This window comes from Eucyclogobius newberryi, unplaced genomic scaffold (assembly GCF_026437365.1).
Source record: "Eucyclogobius newberryi isolate DKJ021-1_F unplaced genomic scaffold, fEucNew1.0.hap1 SCAF_9, whole genome shotgun sequence".
Lineage (NCBI taxonomy): Eukaryota > Metazoa > Chordata > Actinopteri > Gobiiformes > Gobiidae > Eucyclogobius > Eucyclogobius newberryi.
The window spans coordinates 3,569,328-3,589,582 of record NW_027316532.1 but is presented as its reverse complement, the minus strand read 5'-3'; the positions used below and the strand labels follow the sequence as shown (position 1 = coordinate 3,589,582).

General features: G+C 39.3%; 1 protein-coding gene across 1 annotated transcript in view; it reads right to left on the bottom strand.

Annotated features, from left to right (window-relative positions):
- Positions 1 to 20,255, bottom strand: part of LOC140353875 (BMP/retinoic acid-inducible neural-specific protein 3-like) — a 269,485-nt gene that overhangs the window by 159,319 nt on the left and 89,911 nt on the right. Inside the window, exon 3 of the mRNA XM_072438634.1 lies at positions 6,149 to 6,339. Coding sequence (XP_072294735.1) covers positions 6,149 to 6,339 — 191 coding nt within the window. The remainder of the gene's footprint in view (positions 1 to 6,148; positions 6,340 to 20,255) is intronic.

Sequence of the window (20,255 nt, the reverse complement as noted above, 5' to 3'; positions counted from 1 at the left end):
GGATCAAGAAAAAAAATGGCAGATGCAATATTTTATAAACAATATTGATTTTGTCAAGATGACTTGGTGATAAAGGAAAAAGTCAGCAACAAATGATGTTTGAACATCATACACATATAATCCAGCAACTACTTATTCATCTCCAGATCCTAGTCAGGAGTGTCACATTGGAGAATTAGCCAAACTAGATTGACTGAGAAAAGGTTCAATTCTAATGTTAAAAATTCTATGCGATGATTCTGTAAACTCTATATATATATCACTTTGTAGAGGGGACAAAATATGTTTTATACTGGTGCAACTACTAATACATCTACAGATTATAATTAGGAATACTAAAGTGGAAACTAGATTGTCTGAGAAAATGTTAAATTGTAAAGAGTTGTTGAACAAGTAAAAAAATCCATGTGATAATTAACTGTTAACGATATTGAGTTTATAATCACTTTGTAGAAGAAGTTGGCAAAAAATATTTAACATAAAAAATAATACATCTTTTGATGCAACTTCAAATAAATCCACAGATTATAATTAGGAATACTAAATTGGAGGCTTAGCCAAACTAGATTGAGAGAAACCCATCAAGACAGAGGGAGAAGAACAAACTACAAACAGAACAAACTCAGATTGTCCGGGAAATCAGACTCAAGACCTTTTAACTGTAAAGCCACCATACTAACCCATCTGCCACCATGAAGCTAGAATTGAATTACACCAATTGCCTTTCACTCGTGAATGTTTAACCATATTTCTGTCTTATCAGGCCATCAGATAGCTTTCTCAGTCCTCTGTCTTGCAAGTGTTAAGGCATTGTAGATTCACCACCAAATTATTCATGGTTTGAAATATTTTATTAAGCTCTCCTCTCGTACAGTAAATCTAATTAGCTGGAGTGCACTGTAAGATAATCTTTGGGGGAATCTGTGCAGCCTAAAGCTAATCGCAGCTGTGCAAATAGGATAGGAATGTGTGGCCTACTTTAGAGAATGGATAATGCAGCACCATGCAGCATTATTTCACCTTAACAAGTGACGCTGAGGATTGTGGGAAACAGGTTAGACTTTTTTGTATTACTCTGGTTTTGCAATTTTGACTGAGCAGTTAACTATTACAGCCGTTTTTCCTATTCTGCCTGCATTCTGAAGTCTGGTTGGGCTGAACATAGGCGCTAATGCATTGTCAATGGAAAAGTTAGCGATAGCCACCAAGCATCACAAACGATGACAAACTTGAATGGGTGTCAGTTTTGGCGACTGACAACCGCTCAAGTATCAGTAACGTTGCGGCCTCTGTAGAAAATTCTACAGCATGAAACAGCCTTTTGCAGTTTTCAGACAGATTTATAATAAAAGCTGTTTCCTGTTAAAGGACACATATGCTAAATCCACTTTTTTGAGCTTTTAACCATTAATCCCTCATCAAAGACATACCTCGAGCAGCATTTATTGTTTATTTATTTGTCTATGGGAGTTTTTATTTATTTATAGGAGATCTTCTACTGGAAGTGTTTTTCAGACTTCCTATAAGTGATCTGTTCTTCTGTATCTACCTCTGTATCTACCTGCGTTGCACCAATGAAATTTCCCCATGTGGGACAATAAAGGAATATCTTATCTTATCTTTAGCTTCATTCACACTAGTTTGATGAATCCTGGTTAGAAATTCCTCTCCCCTCCGAGCGTCAAAAACACTCGGTTCTAAATTTCCCAGATGTGTGACGTTTTCTTGATCTGTGAAGTGGCTCTGAGAATCTTCTGTGCTTGTCAATCTCGTTCTGAACATTTCTGCCTCAAATCACGATCATAACTATGTTGTACTTATGTAGCATTATCAGGAAATAGGGAGGCTATTTTGCAGTGTTTATTTATTCTATTTTTTCCCTACAATAACTTTAGCCACATCTCACAGCGCCACAAACTAAATACTAAAGTTTTTTTTTGTGTGTATATTGCTGTGATCGGCATTGTGATAATAATTGTCCCGAATTGTACTTTATAAAGACAACTTTAATATTTGGGTGGCTTAGCATGGAGATGCATTCCAACATAACAAAACTGATTGAAAGCACTCTAAAACAAACCTGTCTGGAGGGCTAGAGCCAGTTGAAACATGGCTTATGGCTTTAGCTATTGTCACATATGTAGGATATGCAGATGTCCTCCCCCTGTTGCCATGGTGACAGGAATGCGGGCTAAAGGTGTTCTCAGCTGTCCGTGTGGAGTTTTACAGCCCTCAAAAGCAGAGGACGTGAAAGAGAACAAACAGAGACGCTTTGAACTTTGAAAATAACTTTTCATCAAATGACTCCTTCTGGATTACAGAGAGTAACGATCTCTCCAAGACAAACGCTAAAACGCTGAAAGACTCTGCGGTTTTAGTGGTTTTAATAGACAATCATCAGATTGCAAAAATGTGTCCACCAGATGACTTTACATGTACATATTGTGTTATCGTGTTTTACATGTCATTTTAACTATTTCATAACTTGTTGTTTTACCTTACGTGTAACGCTCAGCTCTGACCCCTGCGTGCATGCTGATTGGCTGAAGCCACGGCGCCAAAAACCCCCGCGGGGTAAGACAAAGGAAAGAGCAGAGAGTTACAGACTCAGTTCCATCCAGAGTTCCATCCAGAGTTCCATCCAGAGTTCCATCCGGGTTTCCTTCGAAGCTCGACCCTCCATCCAGGGTCCCACCAGCAAGGTCCATGAGGCCTTGGGAGCAGACCTCGGGGCTAGTTAGCGTGAGCGATGCTATGCTACGGGACAAAGACTTTTCCAAGAGAAGCTAATGTTCCCTCCCGGAACTAAGAAACCTGTGCCCGTTTTTAAAAACGTGATTGATGCTACATCACGCAAAATCAAGCAAGGACCTTTTGCAACTTTTCAAGTCCACAGCCTTTTACCAGCCACATCTGTGGAGCAGCACGATGACCTTTTCATTCGGGAACGCCTCAGAGCCAAGGAGAACGCCTCAGAGCCAAGGAGAACGCCTCAGAGCCAAGGAGAACGCCTCAGAGCCAAGGAGAATGCCTCAAAGCCAAGGAGAACGCCTCAGAACCAAGGAGAACGGACTGTGGCAGTGTGACCCCTGAGTGAAGCCTGGAGGTGACACGAACAACACACAGGCCCTTGGACCCCACGAAGGCCCTTGGACCCCACGAAGGCCCTTGGACCCCACGAAGGCCCGTCTCCTCAGGATCACAGCTTCTGGTTCTGTTCGTATGATGCACTTCACAGGCTGAATTTCATCTTAGACTTAACTCTAACACCTGGATAGATCTAGAACCATCATGTCTAGTGTTTTCCATCTGTTATCGACTCATTTGCAAAATACGATTCACGATCAATATCAACCCTGAATGCCCCGCCTCCTTCACAAGTGGGTGGACATTCATAACCTTACAGTACTTGTACTAGTATGTTACCCTACACATAAATTATGTACTTAAGTAACTACCAAGTCTATATAGTTTAATGTTGAAAAATAAATACAATATGTTCTTTAAAGTTAAGGCAGGTTATAACATCTGCTATTTGAATCAGCATAGTCGACACCACACGCCCTTCCAAATGATTGTTACGGCTGAAAATGTAATCACTAATTATAATTACGTATCTATTTTTTTAATCAACAACGCTCAGTGTAAAGCAGCAATTATGACGCACTTAAACAGGCCAGTCTTTGATTGTTGGAGATGGCACTTTCTTTTACAGAACAAACACAACTGACAAACTGAAAAATCAATAGCAAATCTGCTCCAGCGACGGAACCTTTGATTGAATTGGGCTTTAATTGGAGAAAATACATTTAACAAAATTGTAGCCTAATATGTTTCTTTTCTTCCAAAAATACCAACTTCAATACTTCAATCAATTATAACTTCATTGCAATGCTAATATTTGGCTCTTCATGTACAAATTGGGTTAGCAAAAACATTGCGGCCTAATTCGATTCAGCTAACTTGTGTTGCCTTTTGATGTTGCAATTTGCACTGCTTGCTAAAACTTCAACAAAAATTGCTGCCGCTTCAAAACTAAAAACACAATACAACTATTGTTTTCCAGCAAAAACAAGAAAAAACTACTTTGCCTGTAAATATATAAAGGAAATCATTGTAACTGCATCTGCACTAATGATTAAATAATGAATGTAGCAGCAGTTCTTTGTTCTGTTTATAGCCGCAAAGCTAGCCTCGGCGCTAACAGAGATGGCGGGACGTAGCGTGCTTAGCCTTTTGTGGTTGTAGCTTTGTTTTGTTTGTTTTCTTTTCATGTTTTTGTTGTTAATTCGCAAGAGAAATTGAGATGAAACGACTCAGTTGTGAGAGCTGGAAGGAGCTCTGGGAGTAGACAACATGCTCAGATCTAATATTATCCAAAAGCAAAGGTTGCAATTGGCGCTTTGGAGGGAGGAAGAAAAATGTAAACATATATTTTGGATGTTGAACCCAGACCGCGGCACCACAGGGGACAAACATATCACTGTGTTTAATTAGATGTACGTCGATTGTTAGATTTAGGCAGCTGATAAAGTCTCAATGGTGTCTGCTTGAGCGATGGAAGTGTTTTTGAGGTTACTTCAAGACGTCAAGAAGATATTAAAGTCATTTTGAGAACAATGCTGACAATTTTTGAGAGTATTTCTTTCAAAAAATAAAAAATAAAAAAAAGTGTTATTGAGCATGAACAATAATCTATTCTATAAAACTCTACATAAATTACACTTTTCATCAGATTCTGAACACTGCAAGTCAACTAATGTATTTGGCTAGAGACTAGGTTGCATAAATTAGCATGAAATTCCATCAACTAACTAATTTATTTGACATAAGTAAAACTTAACAGAAATTTACTTAAAGGTGGTATGGACGATTTTTTTCAGCAATTTTTGTATCATATTTCCTCGTGGTGTGGATAAATCATTTGTCCTGCCACGTATCAATCATAAAACGCACCTACCGCTCACCTGCAGCCGCGTCAGGCTCGTCCTCACGTTTCCTCGTGCCTAAGCGCATGGATCTATCATAATATAGTTCCCTCAGTGTATGGAGCAAAATGAAGACGGAGAAAGACAGTTCGAGCTGACGCAGAAGTGGACAGAAATCTACGGGAGACGAGAGATGCGATGTGATCCGTCGCACTAATAAACAAACGCACGTGTGTGTTGTATCAGTCCACACGGGGGAGTGGCATGTGCACGGGGGAGTGGCATGTGCACGGGGGAGTGGCATGTGCACTTCCACCTGCGTTCTCAAATCGCCCAAAAATCGTCCATACCGCCTTTAAAGACTAAAACAACCCTAAAATCTGGTTGTTAAGGCGAGACATTACAGATGAAAACGACAAACAACAAGATATTAATTTGAAACTTCTTCTGTAGTTCACTCGCATACAGTAAATGTAGGGAGAAAGTATTAATACGCTTTTATCACGTTTTTTGTGTGTAAAAATGGTCAAAATTATGTGTGAATCTGAAAAGTTAAAGTCTGGTTTAAATTTCTTGGTTAATTTTGTTGACTTATTAATTACAATTACATAAGTCCATTACATATACAGAGGGGATTTTATTTATCTTATTTATGTGAACAGGATCTTAATAAAAAAAAGTTGAGAATTGAGTAAATCAAGCTAATAATAGTCATTAACAATTACAATACGTAAGACGTATGTAAGAAAAATACATTTGGAAAAAAATTGCCTATAAAATTATGAAAACAGGGCATCTGCTGGAATGTAGTCATAGCGCTTCACTTTTTATTTCTATTTTTAATACATTTGCAAAGAATTCTAACAACCTTCTTTCAAGTTGTCATTACGGACGATTGTTTGTAGAATTTTGAGAAAAATAATGTATTGAATCTATTAAGGAATAAGATATATGTGGGAAAAAGTCACACGACTACTTTTCAAATGCATTGTAAATATGTTAATGCTAGTGGATTAAATTAAATAATAAAACATCTTAAAGTTGGTCAAATTGTTTGTGACATTTTACCTGTTTAAAAGGTTTATAAGCCTATTTTTTCCAATCTTCTAAAATACTGTGATTTATTTTTTTTACCACAACATTAAAATGCAAATATATGATATTTTCCTGACAGATTGTGTTAGAAAACCCCAGTGAATAAACGTTTGTACAGTTCTTACCTCCCAGCGTGGCGGAGAGGAGGAAGTGCGTGCCGTATTTGCGGATGATGTTGTCGGTGATGGCGCCAACGCTCGGCCTCCTGCCCAGCTGCCTGATGGTCTGAACAAAGTCTGGATCCAGAGGCAGAGAGTACCCGTTGTTCTCCTGCCTCTCCAGGGCCAGGCTGTTCACCTTCCAGCGCCCGAACTCCCTGCAAAGTCACAAAGAGGAAAATAAATAAAGAAGCATTGCTTAGAGGACGGAAACGGGACGAGTGGAAGCGTACGTACACTGTAAAAGAGTCTCATTTTTCTAACTGAGTCCAGATGACTACAACTGAAGCTTTTTCTACACTGTAAAAGAGGAATGATTACATTACATTACTTGAGTCGTTGGTTTTCGGAAAATTAGTATTAAATATTAACCAAACAAGAATGTTGGCAGAGACAGAGAAAGAATGTGAGTGTATTATATTTATGTCTTTTGTATTCTGACATATTCAATTTACATATGTATTCATTTATATACATTTTAAACAGGCTAGACACTCAAAGACACTTTATAAAGGTTAAAAAGGAGAAATAGAGGAATACTGGTTATGAGCTGAATCAGGGTTACACGTTAGAGTCCTCAAATCACTTATGTAGAGTAATGAGGAACTACATGTAATCTAGTACTCCTCAAAACCTTTTCAAATAAGTAGGGATGTCACAATATCAAATTTTAGAGTTCTGATTATTGTGAGAGAGAAAAAAAAATCACGATTTATTGATTATTCAAGATTATTGTGACTAAACAACAGTGAAATATTTATTTTTCTGGTCGAACATTTTACATTCTACTGATTGTGATCGGCTTTACGAAAATTAATGTGATAGCCAGATTTTTTTTTTTGATATAACAAAAAATACTTAATTTTGCTTCAAAATTGTCACAATATTATCTTTGGTTCTTATGATTGTATTGTGACGTGAATAATGTCGATTAATCGAATAATCTTGACAATCCTTGTAATGCGTTAGTTTTGGTCAGGTCTCGTCTCCTCATCAATCCCTTCGTCCTTCGTCATAACCACTACTGTGTATCTGAGGAGTAATATGTAGGGTAACAACGATGTGGGGAGTTTGATTTAAAATAAACTACAGCGCTAAAACAAGCTAAAACTGTAGTTGTGCGTCGGTGCTCTTGCTAATCCACTAATTTTGTTTTAGTTATGTTTTTCTCTACTTGAGGACAAGCCTAAACATGCTTATTGTATGACATTGTATTGTGGTAATCCATCAACATAAAAGATAAATAACACTCAGTCCAACACATTACTTTGTTTATTTGATATCTTAAAGGTGGTATGGACGATTTTTCGGTGATTTGAGAACGCAGGCGGAAGTGCACATGCCACTCCCCCGTGTACATGCCACTCCCCCGTGCACATGCCACTCCCCCGTGCACATGCCACTCCCCCGTGTACATGCCACTCCCCCGTGTACATGCCACTCCCCCGTGTACATGCCACTCCCCCGTGTACATGCCACTCCCCTGTGTACATGCCACTCCCCCGTGCACATGCCACTCCCCCGTGCACTTGCCCCTCCCCCGTGCACATGCCACTCCCCCGTGCACATGCCACTCCCCCGTGCTCATGCCACTCCCCCGTGTGGACTGATACAACACACACGTGCGTTTGTTTATTAGCGCAACGGATCACATCGCATCTCTCGTCTCCCGTAGATTTCTGTCCACTTCTGCGTCAGCTCGAACTGTCTTTCTCCGTCTTCATTTTGCCCCGTACACTGAGGGAACTATATTATGATAGATCCATGCGCTTAGGCACGCGGAAACGTGGGGACGAGCCTGACGTGGCTGCAGGTGAGCGGTAGGTGCGTTTTATGATTGATACGTGGCAGGACAAATGATTTATCCACGACACGAGGAAATATGATGAAAAAATTTGCTGAAAAAAATCGTCCATTCCACCTTTAATGATTAAGTTAACGTGTTCAGCAAGGCAAAGGGATTGTCGGCAAACTATATACGTAGGTTATACAATAATGTTAATTATTGGTAACCCAAGAGTACTCTTATGTGTTATTTTTATTACAAAGTAGCCATAATGACTTTTTAGCCCTCAAGCTCCATGATGGTGATGACAACGATGATGATGATGATGATGATGATGATGATGATGATGATTGGTATGGTCCATTCTAGCCTTGGAATCAGTTTGAATCAAATGGAAAGGGAAGAAAATTATATTGCACATCCTTATTTAAAATATTCTGAAAAACAGTCAAACAGAGGAGCTTTACTAAATCCAAACAACACTCATTAAAATACAACACGCGTTCAGAATTCACGCCATTATAACTCATGCAGTTGTATATTGTGTTCTATGCATGAAAACAAGAGAAAAACTCTTCAGGGGGCTTTTGTCCAGAGGCTGTGAGGCTGTAACCGTGTGATCCTGCTGTGGAAGAGAAATCCAGCTCTAGGAAAAGAATGTCTTCGAGCATCAGGATATATCCAGTGTTTTGTTCTGCTTTATGGTCTATAGTGTTGTTTGTGGTCGTTTTATATGTGTGTACTCTGAATCCACAGACAAAACCAGCACTATACATAGACCAAACCAGGATGTGAAGCATGATTAAAGCAGAACCTTAAATATAGTCAATAACAAACAGAAACTAAATGTTAACCCTTCGGAGTCCGGAGCTTTTTTGGCCGTTTTTGGGTACCTTCAATTTTGCCCTGATATACAACATTAAGAAATGTTTACCAGACCAATGTTGGGTATCTTTTTTTTCAGCACAACCTCACCTATATGATCAGTTAGTTCGTTTTTCACTTTTACATACTATTTTGACAAACTGGACCTAAAAACAGAAAGTCCGTTTAGAAAAATTATGTTTTTTTTATTGTAAAACCCTCAAACATGCTCAACCAAGCATTTAAAAAGCTTCAAACTGAACCACAAAGTGCAAATATGAACATATAAAAGTATTCTTGTGATATATACAAGCAATAAACAACTATTTACAATAGAAAGTAGGTAAATCCACAGGCGTTTTTCTATTTGTGCCACTTCTCAAAACATTCTCTGTCCAAAATGACACAGAGAGCCACATCAGAAGGAGCTCTAAACCAGGTCTAAACCAGGTCTAAACCAGGTCTAAACCAGGACTAAACCAGGTCTAAACCAGGACTAAACCAGGACTAACCCAGGACTAAACCAGGACTAAACCAGGACTAAACCAGGACTAAACCAGGTCTAAACCAGGTCTAAACCAGGTCTAAACCAGGTCTAAACCAGGTCTAAACTTGATCAACATGAAGTGTGCGCCTCTTTTGCTTCACAACAACTATATTACTGACAATGAAATACTTGAAATACTAAAACTCTCCAAAACTATATAAAAACAGCAGAGAATCCTCTCGTTTGTTCTTCCTCTTTGGCTATTTGTCATGTGACTAATGTTTACATTCCTGAATGTAAACATGAGTCAATGTGCATCCTGAACATCCGGGTTAGCACAAGGCTAAAGTTTTTTTCCGTTCTGTTTTATCACAAAAGACGACAAAGTTATTATAAGAAATGTAACGCGCGCAGAAAAGAGCGCATATTTTTCCGCACATTTTTAATGGAATTGAAACGTTCAGAACTTTGGTTTTGTCGGGTGGATTCAAATAAAACAAAAACTCAAGACGTTGCTATGGGTCTCCACTTCCGTATGACGTCAACGGCAGCCGACCATGTTTTCACACGCGCCGGCGCGGGCGTCGACCCCGAAGGGTTAAAAAGGACAAAAAAACGGACTGTAAAGTACACGAAAATTGATTAAACCAGATCGATCTCAACTAACAATGAGTCAGGAAATACGTACGAGATGTGCACTGTGACTAAAGCAGCTCTACACACAAACTGAACTGTTCTGTAAGTGAACGTAACCTGGACCAAACCTGGACTAGAACAAAACCAAATCAGTGGAGAATAACATTGAAAAAATAAGAAAAAGAGATCTTATATAAGTCCATACATCGCAAGAAAATGGAAACGTTGACTAGATTGAAGTGATATTGAATTCTTGTAATTTCCTTTTTTTTCTCCAATGAAACCAGAACTACACAAAAACAAAGTCTGATCTAGTTATAAATCTGGACTCAAATCTCAGCAGTTTTTTATAATTTATGGGTAGTAGATAAAATAAAATTGGCTGGGCAAATTTGTGTTGAAATTGTTGTATATATATATATAAAAAAAAAAAGAAAAATCAATATATAATTCAATTTAATTCACTATAGGCTGGATTCACAGTATTTAATTTTACACGGCTTGCAAAACAGATATTACATTATTTTTGAATCAAATTGGAAAAATATAGCGCTTTGCTCCTCCTCAGAACACCGTAACGCATTTGTGGGAGATAAAATGTGATTGACTGGCATATTTATATTATTATTGCTATTTTTGCAATGTAAGCAGTTAGCTACATGGCTCCTTCTCGTGTGAAACAGTCGTACGCTTTGTTTTGCTCGACGCTGGAATAATGATGAGCCTAAAAGCAGGCACTTCCGATCACCAGGGAATAACACCATCCTGGATTTCCACAACGAGGAAATGAGATGAAAGTGTAAACACATAAGCGCAGAGCCGGGGGAGTAGACTACATGCTCCGACATGTATATTATTATTATTATTATTAATGTTATTATTAAGGGCAGTAGGGCGTTGAATGTACAAGATGTAGCACACAAAAGAAGAAAGAAGATGCAAGAGAGATACACCAAATTGCAAGAGGTGGGAGTAAGTCACCTACGTCCAAGTCACAAGTAAATCCAGGTCCAGTGTTGCCTAATCTTCGTCCATTATTTATGTTCAGGGCCACTTTAGACTTAAAAAAAAACACATTCATTTAAGATCTTAGTGAATCATTTTACAAAGCAGTAGCAGGAATGTCCGTTTTAATCCTGAAACCAATACTTTTTGAATGTATGTCCTATTGTGTTATAAGTGATCTGTGCTGCTTGTCTTGGCTCTCTTGAAAAAAGAGGATTTGTAATCTCAATGGGACTTTCCAGATTTAAATAAAGGTTGAATATTCTTTGAAGATTGGGAATTGAAGTCTAAACTTATTGTCTGAATGTGCAATATGTAGAGCCGAGAGGTTAAATCACTGAGATAATGATATAAAACAATATAAAGGTAGGTCTGACTGTTTTTCAGCGAGTGGTTCCCACATAAAGCCCAAGCCCCCGTATGCTCCGATCCGCCTCTGCTCAACCTGTGCTGGACTTGCAAAGTGAGTCGTTGGTGGCAACAGCTCAGCAAAGTTCAGTCCAGACATTTGCCCAAGGTGATTCCCAAAGTGAGTTTGAGTTTTGCACTGTGTTGCTGTCTTCACAACGCTTCTATAGGCTACATAGCATTATACGTCTGTGATTGGATATATTTGAATGATCTGGGACAAAAAAAGATCAATTTACTTAACTGTAAAGATAGAAGGCGTGGAATAATTGGGAGTTGACCCTTTTTCACATCAGTTCTTTATGGAGCCGCCTGATAATGAATGACTTATCCATAAAAGTTATTGTGTGAACAATAAACTTCTAATCACAAAGTCTTCCATCCAAGACGTGCACATTTCCACTGAAGTGACGTGAAGTGCTGCGTAAGAGGAGCACATGGCTCATGTAAACACAAATGCACCGCAGTTACACACAGTCCACCTTATTTAGAAATATAATTACCCTTTATAACCCCGTTATTTTAAGTCATTGGGCTCAAGTCAAACTCAAGTCTCAAGATGCAAAAGGGCAAGTCCAAAGTCAAGTCGAGTCTTTGTGGTCAAGTAAGTCTCAAGTCATGAAAATTGCAAGTTAAGTCATGTGACTCGAGTTTCCCACCTCTGAAAATGGACATTTCCAGCCAGTCCCGGTCCTGACCACATTCAGTTGGGAGGCTGAAGGGTCTGGAATTAGACCATTAAAGGCGTCAATAAAACATCTTGAACTGCAATGGTTCAACCACAGCTTCTAATTTACATCATATGTCTGTCAAATGAGGAAGACATCTCTTCTTGAATATACTTGTGTCTTTCAAAACTAAACGGGGGCTAACCACCTTCAACTGAACACTTCCAACAAAGAGATGGGACTGAGCAGGCTGTACTACCTTCGGAGGCAGAAGCTCATTCTGGTGTTTACCAGATAGTCATCTCCTGTATCCTCTTCAACTCTGTATTCTGCTGAGGAGGAAGCCTCAAAAGAAGGACGTCATAAGGCTGGATGAGCTGGTGAAGAAGGAGGGCATTGTAGTGAGTGCAGAGCTTGTGTCATTAACATCTGGGGCAGACATAAGAGCCTAAACAAGCTCCTGTCCATCATGGACAACCCCAGCAGCCCCTGCACTGCATCTTCACCGGACCAGAGAGCACCTTTAGAGACAGGCTGTTGTCTCTGTCTCGCTCTGTGGACAAGCTCTGGAAGTGGTTTGACCCACAGGCCACACATCTGTACAATGCCCCCCTGTGACTGACAAGACCATAAACTGTCAACTTTAAATAACTTATTTTTTTGTTGCTGCTGCTGCCGGACTTTGAATTTACTTTGGGATTGATAAAGTATGCATTTTATATATTTATCTAATCAATCTAAACGTAAAACGTCTAAGAGTTTAATGATTCTGCAGGAATGTGCACTGATTCTCAATCCTCTGTGTGTTTCTCTCCCGCTGTGAGCTGCCATGTTTGCTTACACACAAAGGACTGATTCATCTGCCAGTCAATCATGCCCATCTGAAACTGGTAACACAGAATATACTTCCAGACCCAAACGTTTTTGTAAAGCACATCGTCTTGGCCAGCCAGGTCATATGTCTACTAAAATGAAAGACACAGACAACCAACCAACAATATAAAAGCCCCTAAAAGTTGATTTTAGCCTTCATTTAACCTAGTTTGGCATTGAGATTGAGATTGCCCTCGCCACACGAAACCCAGTATACAGTATATAAATCCATTACTGCCCAATAGTTAAATGTTACGATGACGTTCAGAGTGATATATAGTCACTAGCATGCTAACACATGCTAATGACGCACTTCCTTCTTTGCAGGGAATAAAACACTGGAGAATTTGATGCAGAGAAAGCTCTGATGCTGCTGAATAACTTAATTTTACTTTATTGGGGGGAAAAAATCAAGTATCTTAAAAAAAAGAAATAGGAACAATAGGGGCACAGTACACTATTCAAAGTGTAACATTACTCATACTTTCCCAAATCCTAACATACAACAATTATTCACGCACACATCTTCCCTACTATTACACGAATATTCCCAGTGCAGATATACTGTAGCAGCAGCCGTTAAGATAAGATAAGATAAGATATTCCTTTATTGTCCCACATGGGGAAATTTCATTGGTGCAACGCAGGTAGATACAGAGGTAGATCCAGAAGAACAGATCACTTATAGGAAGTCTGAAAAAGATTATGATACTATCAATAAAATTGCTAGTTAAGCAGCGGCAGTACTGAAAAAACATCCTGAAAATGCAAGTAGTAATGAAGCCTGCGTAAATTCAGCCTGGAAGACCTAACTCCACCCATCTACGTCAAGGCCACCCGCTCCCCAGCTCAACCAACCGGGCGTCGGCTACCATGGAAGGACCCCTCTCCCCAGCTCCATCATCGCACTCAAGCGGCGTCCGCCTGTCCGTCTGTGAGAGTCAGATCCCTCACTTCACCATGGACTCTTCCAGGTTTCTGCGCTTATCCCAAAGAGGTTATGCAGTTTTTCCCGGCCAAGAAGGAGGGTGGAAGGACAGAAGGAGGGTGTAAGGACAGGGGACGTCTGTGTCATGGCCCCTACACCTGCTCCTCATCCCCAATCAACGCTCTCAAGTGACTCCTCCCCGCTCCCAATCAGCGCACAGGCGGTCACATTTAAGCCCTCAGGCAGATGGCTCGGCCGCTTCAAACCGTACTGCGACCCACCACCTCCCCAGCTCCTCCTCTGCATTCCCCTCATCCTCAACCTTCTCTCCACATCTACCACCACCAGTCTCCAGGCTCCGGGGGGAGACATCTAATACAAATAGATCATGGAGTGCCCATGATCGCAATGTCTTCCGCCGGGGTCCAGTTCTTTAGTGTGAGTCCATCAGTTTTTCTTCTCTTTTTTTTTTTCTTTATAGTATCCACATTTATTTTGACTATTTGACAACAATTTTATTTTATTCATTTTATGTTTTGTTTTATTGTTAAATTGTTTTATTTGATTTTATGTATTATATGTTGTTTTTAATTAGTTTTTTTTTTTTACGTATTTATTTTGTATGTTTTTTTTTACATGTTTTTATTTGTGCTTGTTTTATATTCTTTGAAGCACCTTGGAGACTTTGTGTTGGTAAAATGTGCTATACAAACAAAGTTGGACTGGATTGACACTAGGGATGTACCGCTACGACGGACCGGATCCGGACTTCTAAAAACGTTTCGGTTCAGGTCCAAAAAAACCGAAACCCCGGTGATTCGGTTCTGGACTCATTAAAAATCTACCACTCACATTCTATATCCTTTACGTTCTAGAATCTAAACCATCTTAAACCTTCCATAGATCGCGAAATTCGCGCTAGAAAAGACGTAAACACTGACATCGCTGTCAATGGTGCACCCGGAGCATCAGCGACGCACGCGTCTTCCCCGCGGCAGAAGTTGAAGCCGGCGCAATGAGTTTAAAGACGCGAGAGACCGAAGTTGTCACTTTATTTCTTGAACAGAGTTGGTTATTGTTGGCCATAACCATGGCGATGGAACGAGAAATTCAAAAACCACCTCGTCTCCTGAGCCGCTCTTAGCTCCGCCCCAGAGACCACGCGCACTAGAGACTAGAGACGCTACAATATGAATAAAATAACTGTATTATGTTGTGGTGTGATGTATTTAGCATTTATTTCAGTGGGTTAATGTGCGATATACATATTTATACATCTAAGTAAATACTAAGTCAAAGTAATATTGTTTAATTGCTGGATTCATTAATTGGAGCTTATAGTTTGTAATAGTATTTGTATTCTACAGTAGTTAAATATGGTCTTGTGTTTAATGCTGTTAATATGATGTATTGTGTGTAGTGTAAAATATTTTCGTATTCAGTTTTTGAAACTGATAAATTGATTGATTTATAGTGGTTCGAGTTGACTGTTATGCTGGTTTTTGAAGGTTTTTACATGACTTTGATGCCAATGGATCTGCAAAATTAAAGAGTGGAAATGTATCTAAAGGAATTAAACTTCAGGTGTGGGAACAGCCCAGTCAAACCAGTAACACACTTGACAAACATAGTATCAGCTGAAACAGCTGCCCCAATACCAATACTCAAAATGCTCTTGTTCGGAAGTTGTTCCTCTAGTAAAACACATGAATGTGTGTTAGCAGCTAGCAGCTTGTGATTTGTAAGTTGTAACTTCTGTTAAAAACAGTGAATAAACCAGATAAATTGAGTTTATTTCAATCTGCAGTTAAGCCTTGTGTTTGATAGAAGTCCTTGTTCAAGTGTCTTCAACTTAGTGTCTAACTTAGTGTCTTGTGTTATGCTGTTGTAACATTATGCAAAAATGGCATGTGTTCAGGTCCGGACCTGAACCTAAACCTCTGGATTCGAACCCGGACTTGAACCTGAACATGGGTTTAGGTCTGCATCACTAATTGACACCTCTGGAAAATTAGAGATGTACAGTTAAACGTTTTAGCCATGTTTGTGCATATCTTCAACGTCAACCAAGACATGTCAGATGGATGGATTGCCAATCACTAAAATACTTGTCACTAAACTCTAGACCTTTGTTTTCATTCATTCATCTAGTTCTTCCTCTCCTAACCACACTGTGCCTCCAAACCCATAGTACAAAAGCAACCCAGCTGCTGCGTATCATCTCTATTCTCCGCACAATTTCCGCCGATAAGAAGCCTTGTTTTCTGTCACCTCGAAATCAGCAAAAAGGACACGGCGCTTACACACCTTATATTCAGATCTGCTCCTTGCCGCGCGGAAAATACAAAGTCGGCATGACCCTTGGAGAATGGGCCGCAGCGCTCTTTAGAAGATGAATTGTGGCATGCTGGGTCCACCTCTTGCTTGCAAAATTGCTTTGCACCATGCTGGAAGACATTGTGTTTCTCTGCTGTTTTTGAATAATAGTACAAGTCTTTCCAATCTCCAGTCATTTAGTGCTGCTCCGTGCTCGGACTGGGCTTAAAAATGGAGGGTCTATTGCTGTTTTGGCGCGGGAGGAGAGGTCATGTGAACAAGGTGGATTTCCGACTCAAATTCAGTCCGGAAAACTTTATTTGCCAAAACCAGAGTGGCTATAAGAGACATGCAACTCTAACTGTAGGATATTATTCCATTTGAATCTCAACGTACGGTACTTATTGCGAAATTGTGGAAAGTAAGGGCCCATGATAAGCTATATGCAATAAGAAGTATATTAGCCTGTGAGATGGGCAGAGCTTCTTCATTTGTTAGCATACAAATTTAATATCTAGCCTAAAGCAGTTTTGTCTAATACATAATTGAATAAACATAATAACACATGGATAATTCACACAGTTAAATAAGTGAGTCTATGATTATCCCATGCATTCTAGTGAACATGCAGGATATGACTCGAGGCTCATTTATGAAACTTAACGTCAAATTATGGCTCATATTCCCACATGTTAGAAGAAGTTCAGAGTTTTGGGACCAGGCGGCATATTTTCTTTATATTCTTAAAGGTTTTTTGGGCCCTTTAGGCTTTATTGAACAGTACGCTCGCTTTATAAATGAGACCTCAAGCGACTAAATCAGGACTAAACTGGGCTCGAATCAAAATTGTCTTGAAGTGATTTTAAAATTGGGTATATAGTCTATTATTGAAAATATCATCTAAAACCTGAGATTTCTGAACTTCAGTCTGTTTTTTCTTCAACTCAATCAAAACATTTCCAGCCACATTTTTGCATATTTTTGACACCCAACTGATAATATGAACATGTTTGTATCGGCAAAACATTCTGCACCTTAGATTCAACTCTTCAGAATAAGTTTTACTGTTCAGAAACACTGCCCAGTTGACGGTGCTGGAACATCTGTTGGCCTTTATTATTCAAAGTGTTCTTATTATAGCAACTCCCTAATCAAGTTTTTAGGACACTGAGGACTGCAGCGTCCTCCGGAAATATACCCAGCAACCAACTCAGCAAAAAACAGTCCAGTCTAGTACAAATACTGCATAAAGACATGTCCGTTACCTCACAGCTACGTACAAAGTTGTATGAAGTTTTCTTAAAGACCACAGTGTAACTTTTCTGGTGAAGGGGAAATGATAAAACTGCTCATCCATTAACGCAGACGCCTCCAGGCCCGGCACGAGTCAGGTTTGTGGAGATGCAAGTCCGCTCTCATAGTAGGAATACATTTTTTTCTCTGTTTTTGAATAAAATAAAAACATCCAAAATGAAAAAAATATTAAATAAATAAACAAAAAGTACTGGGGGATTTAAATTGAAATATCTTATTTATGATTACACACATCATTTAGATACAATTCAATTTACTCTGACAGATTATTACTAGAACCGTACAGTTTGAGTTTAAATATTGATACCAAAGTCTGCTATCAAAACAAGAAAAGTTATTATTTTTAAAATTATTTTGTATAAGCACCTATAAGGCATTACTAACATTTACCACTTAATTATTGCATGTTTTTGGTTAATGGCCTTTTCATTTATAAAGTATATATAAATCTATCTACAAATGCAAGTAATACATGTTCATACACAAATAACTAGGTGCTTATTAATGCTTTTTATATACTTTGATAAAGACCCCTAATCAAATGTTTTACACTTGTTTTTAGTTGACAAAAACATGATAGAGAGAGGGAACAGGACATTTAAAAGTGCGGTCACTCACACCAGTGGCCAACAAATGTCCATCGTTACTTGGGCCCAGACAATGAGAGCCGGCTCATTCGATTCTACTCTATTCCCTTGCAAAAATGTCTTTTGTTGCTGCCTAAAGTACATTCTGCAACGTATCCATCTAGTGTTTCTATTGCAAGAGTTTTATGTTCACCAATGTTAAATTTGAAATGTTGAAAAGCTGCGTAATGTTTCTAGTTCAGATTACGCCATTATCTTCTCCATGAAGATACTTTTGTTTTGTCAGGAATGTTCCCCAGTGTGGCATGAGATGTCACAATATCACATTTTCCTAACCATTATTGTGAGAGAAAAAAACAACACAATTTAACAATTATTCACGGTTACATCAAACAACAGTGAAATATTAAATGTTTGTTAATAAGATAAGATAAGATAAGATAATCCTTTATTGTCCCACATGGGGAAATTCCATTGATGCAACGCAGGTAGATACAGAGGTAGATACAGAAGAAAAGAACAAATAACTTATAGGAAGTTTGAAAAACACTCTCAGTAGAAGATCTCTTATAAAAATCTCAGGATGTCCGACGGGATAACGTGACGATCTCCGGGTAAGACGACTGTTCTCCGCAGTTTCATGAGTTCCTCCTTTGTGTAAACGCGGTACGGCGCCGGCCGGGGGGGCGCAGGGGGGCCGGGGGGGCTTGGAGCCAGGGCACATCGCGATGACACGAAAACACTCAATCCAGCCGAACAAAGTCAAAACAAGTTGAATTAAAGCGATTCCAGTGCGTGTCCCGATCATTCATGAAGTTCCTCTTTTATATAAACGTGTACCGGCGGCGGCATACTGTACGTCAGGACGGCCGGAGGGCGCGGGGGGGCCGGGGGCTAGCTCAGAGCTAGCGCACATCACGACGAAAACACTCAATAATCCAGCCGAACAAAGTCAAAAACAAGTTAAATTAAAGCGATTCCAGCACGTGGGCCTATTGTACAAGTAAAGTAGATTTTTTTTTTACAAAATACAAAAGATAAAGCACAATAAGTGTGAAAAAAGTGTGAGAAAAGAGCGGAGCGTTTACACCGGGCTGCCAGCTGGACCGGCGCCTTTGTCCAACATGTTACTATTCCTCATGTTTGTGACCAGCTTTACAAAATCAAACTTCCTGAATGACAAAATAAAGCAAATGTGAAAAAACACTGATAAAAAGTACTTTATATATAGATTTTCTTTTACCATAGATTAGAATGTAAAATACTTAATGTTGCTTCTAAAACAGTCACAATTATGATCATTTAGTTCTTATGATTATATTTGGGCCAGAATAATCACACATCTATCTCCATGGAGACAGTAAAAAACTAAAAATTGTCCTTATCCACTGAAGAAAATAAAAAAACAGAACGGTTGTTGTTTTCATGGACATGGACACATTTCTATCTTTAATGCCCTCCTGGTGAAGCCTTGGTGCCCGCCTCATCCTCCCCACCGGGGGCAGCACAGAGCCCTGGGGTGATCCCATTAGGAACAGTGTGAAGCCTCTGTATCCGGCTCCCAAGCCTTTTATTACGCTCAGAGCCACAGAGAGACCAACACAATCCACCTCCAAGGTTCAGTGTGTGAGGATTAGACGAGCCTCGCTGATATTTCTTTTCATATATAGATCTGCTACATAAGGGAAGGCTATAAAAGCATGGATTTCTGAGGCATTTGTGAACAAAAAGATGTTAAAACGTTTTTTTTTCATTGGGTTCATTCTTAAAATAACTGAATTTCATAAACATGATCTCTCTGCGTCCCCAGGTACAAGGTAAACATGTTCTAATCAAATATACAATAGCTTTTGCTGATCCAATCATGAATAAGAGCTAGTTCGACCTCTGCAGCTCAATGAGACCGGAATTCTGGAGAAGGAGCTGAACATGAGCCACAGCCTGAACACAAACTGTGAAGGACAAACACTTGGATGAGTCTCTATCTGCATGTTCTGGACACTGGGGGTGCAGCCCCGTTTTGGGAGCGGTGTACAGTGTGAGCGGGAAAGCACTTTTTTTACAATGTCATATTTTTGTCATCCCTGTCGTAGCAGTTTTGTTTCTATTTGAATAATGCTTGATTGACAACTGCAATATTGTTATTTGTGAAGGGCAGAATGAAGGGCATAAAAGTGGAAATTACAGCCATTGCAGTAACAT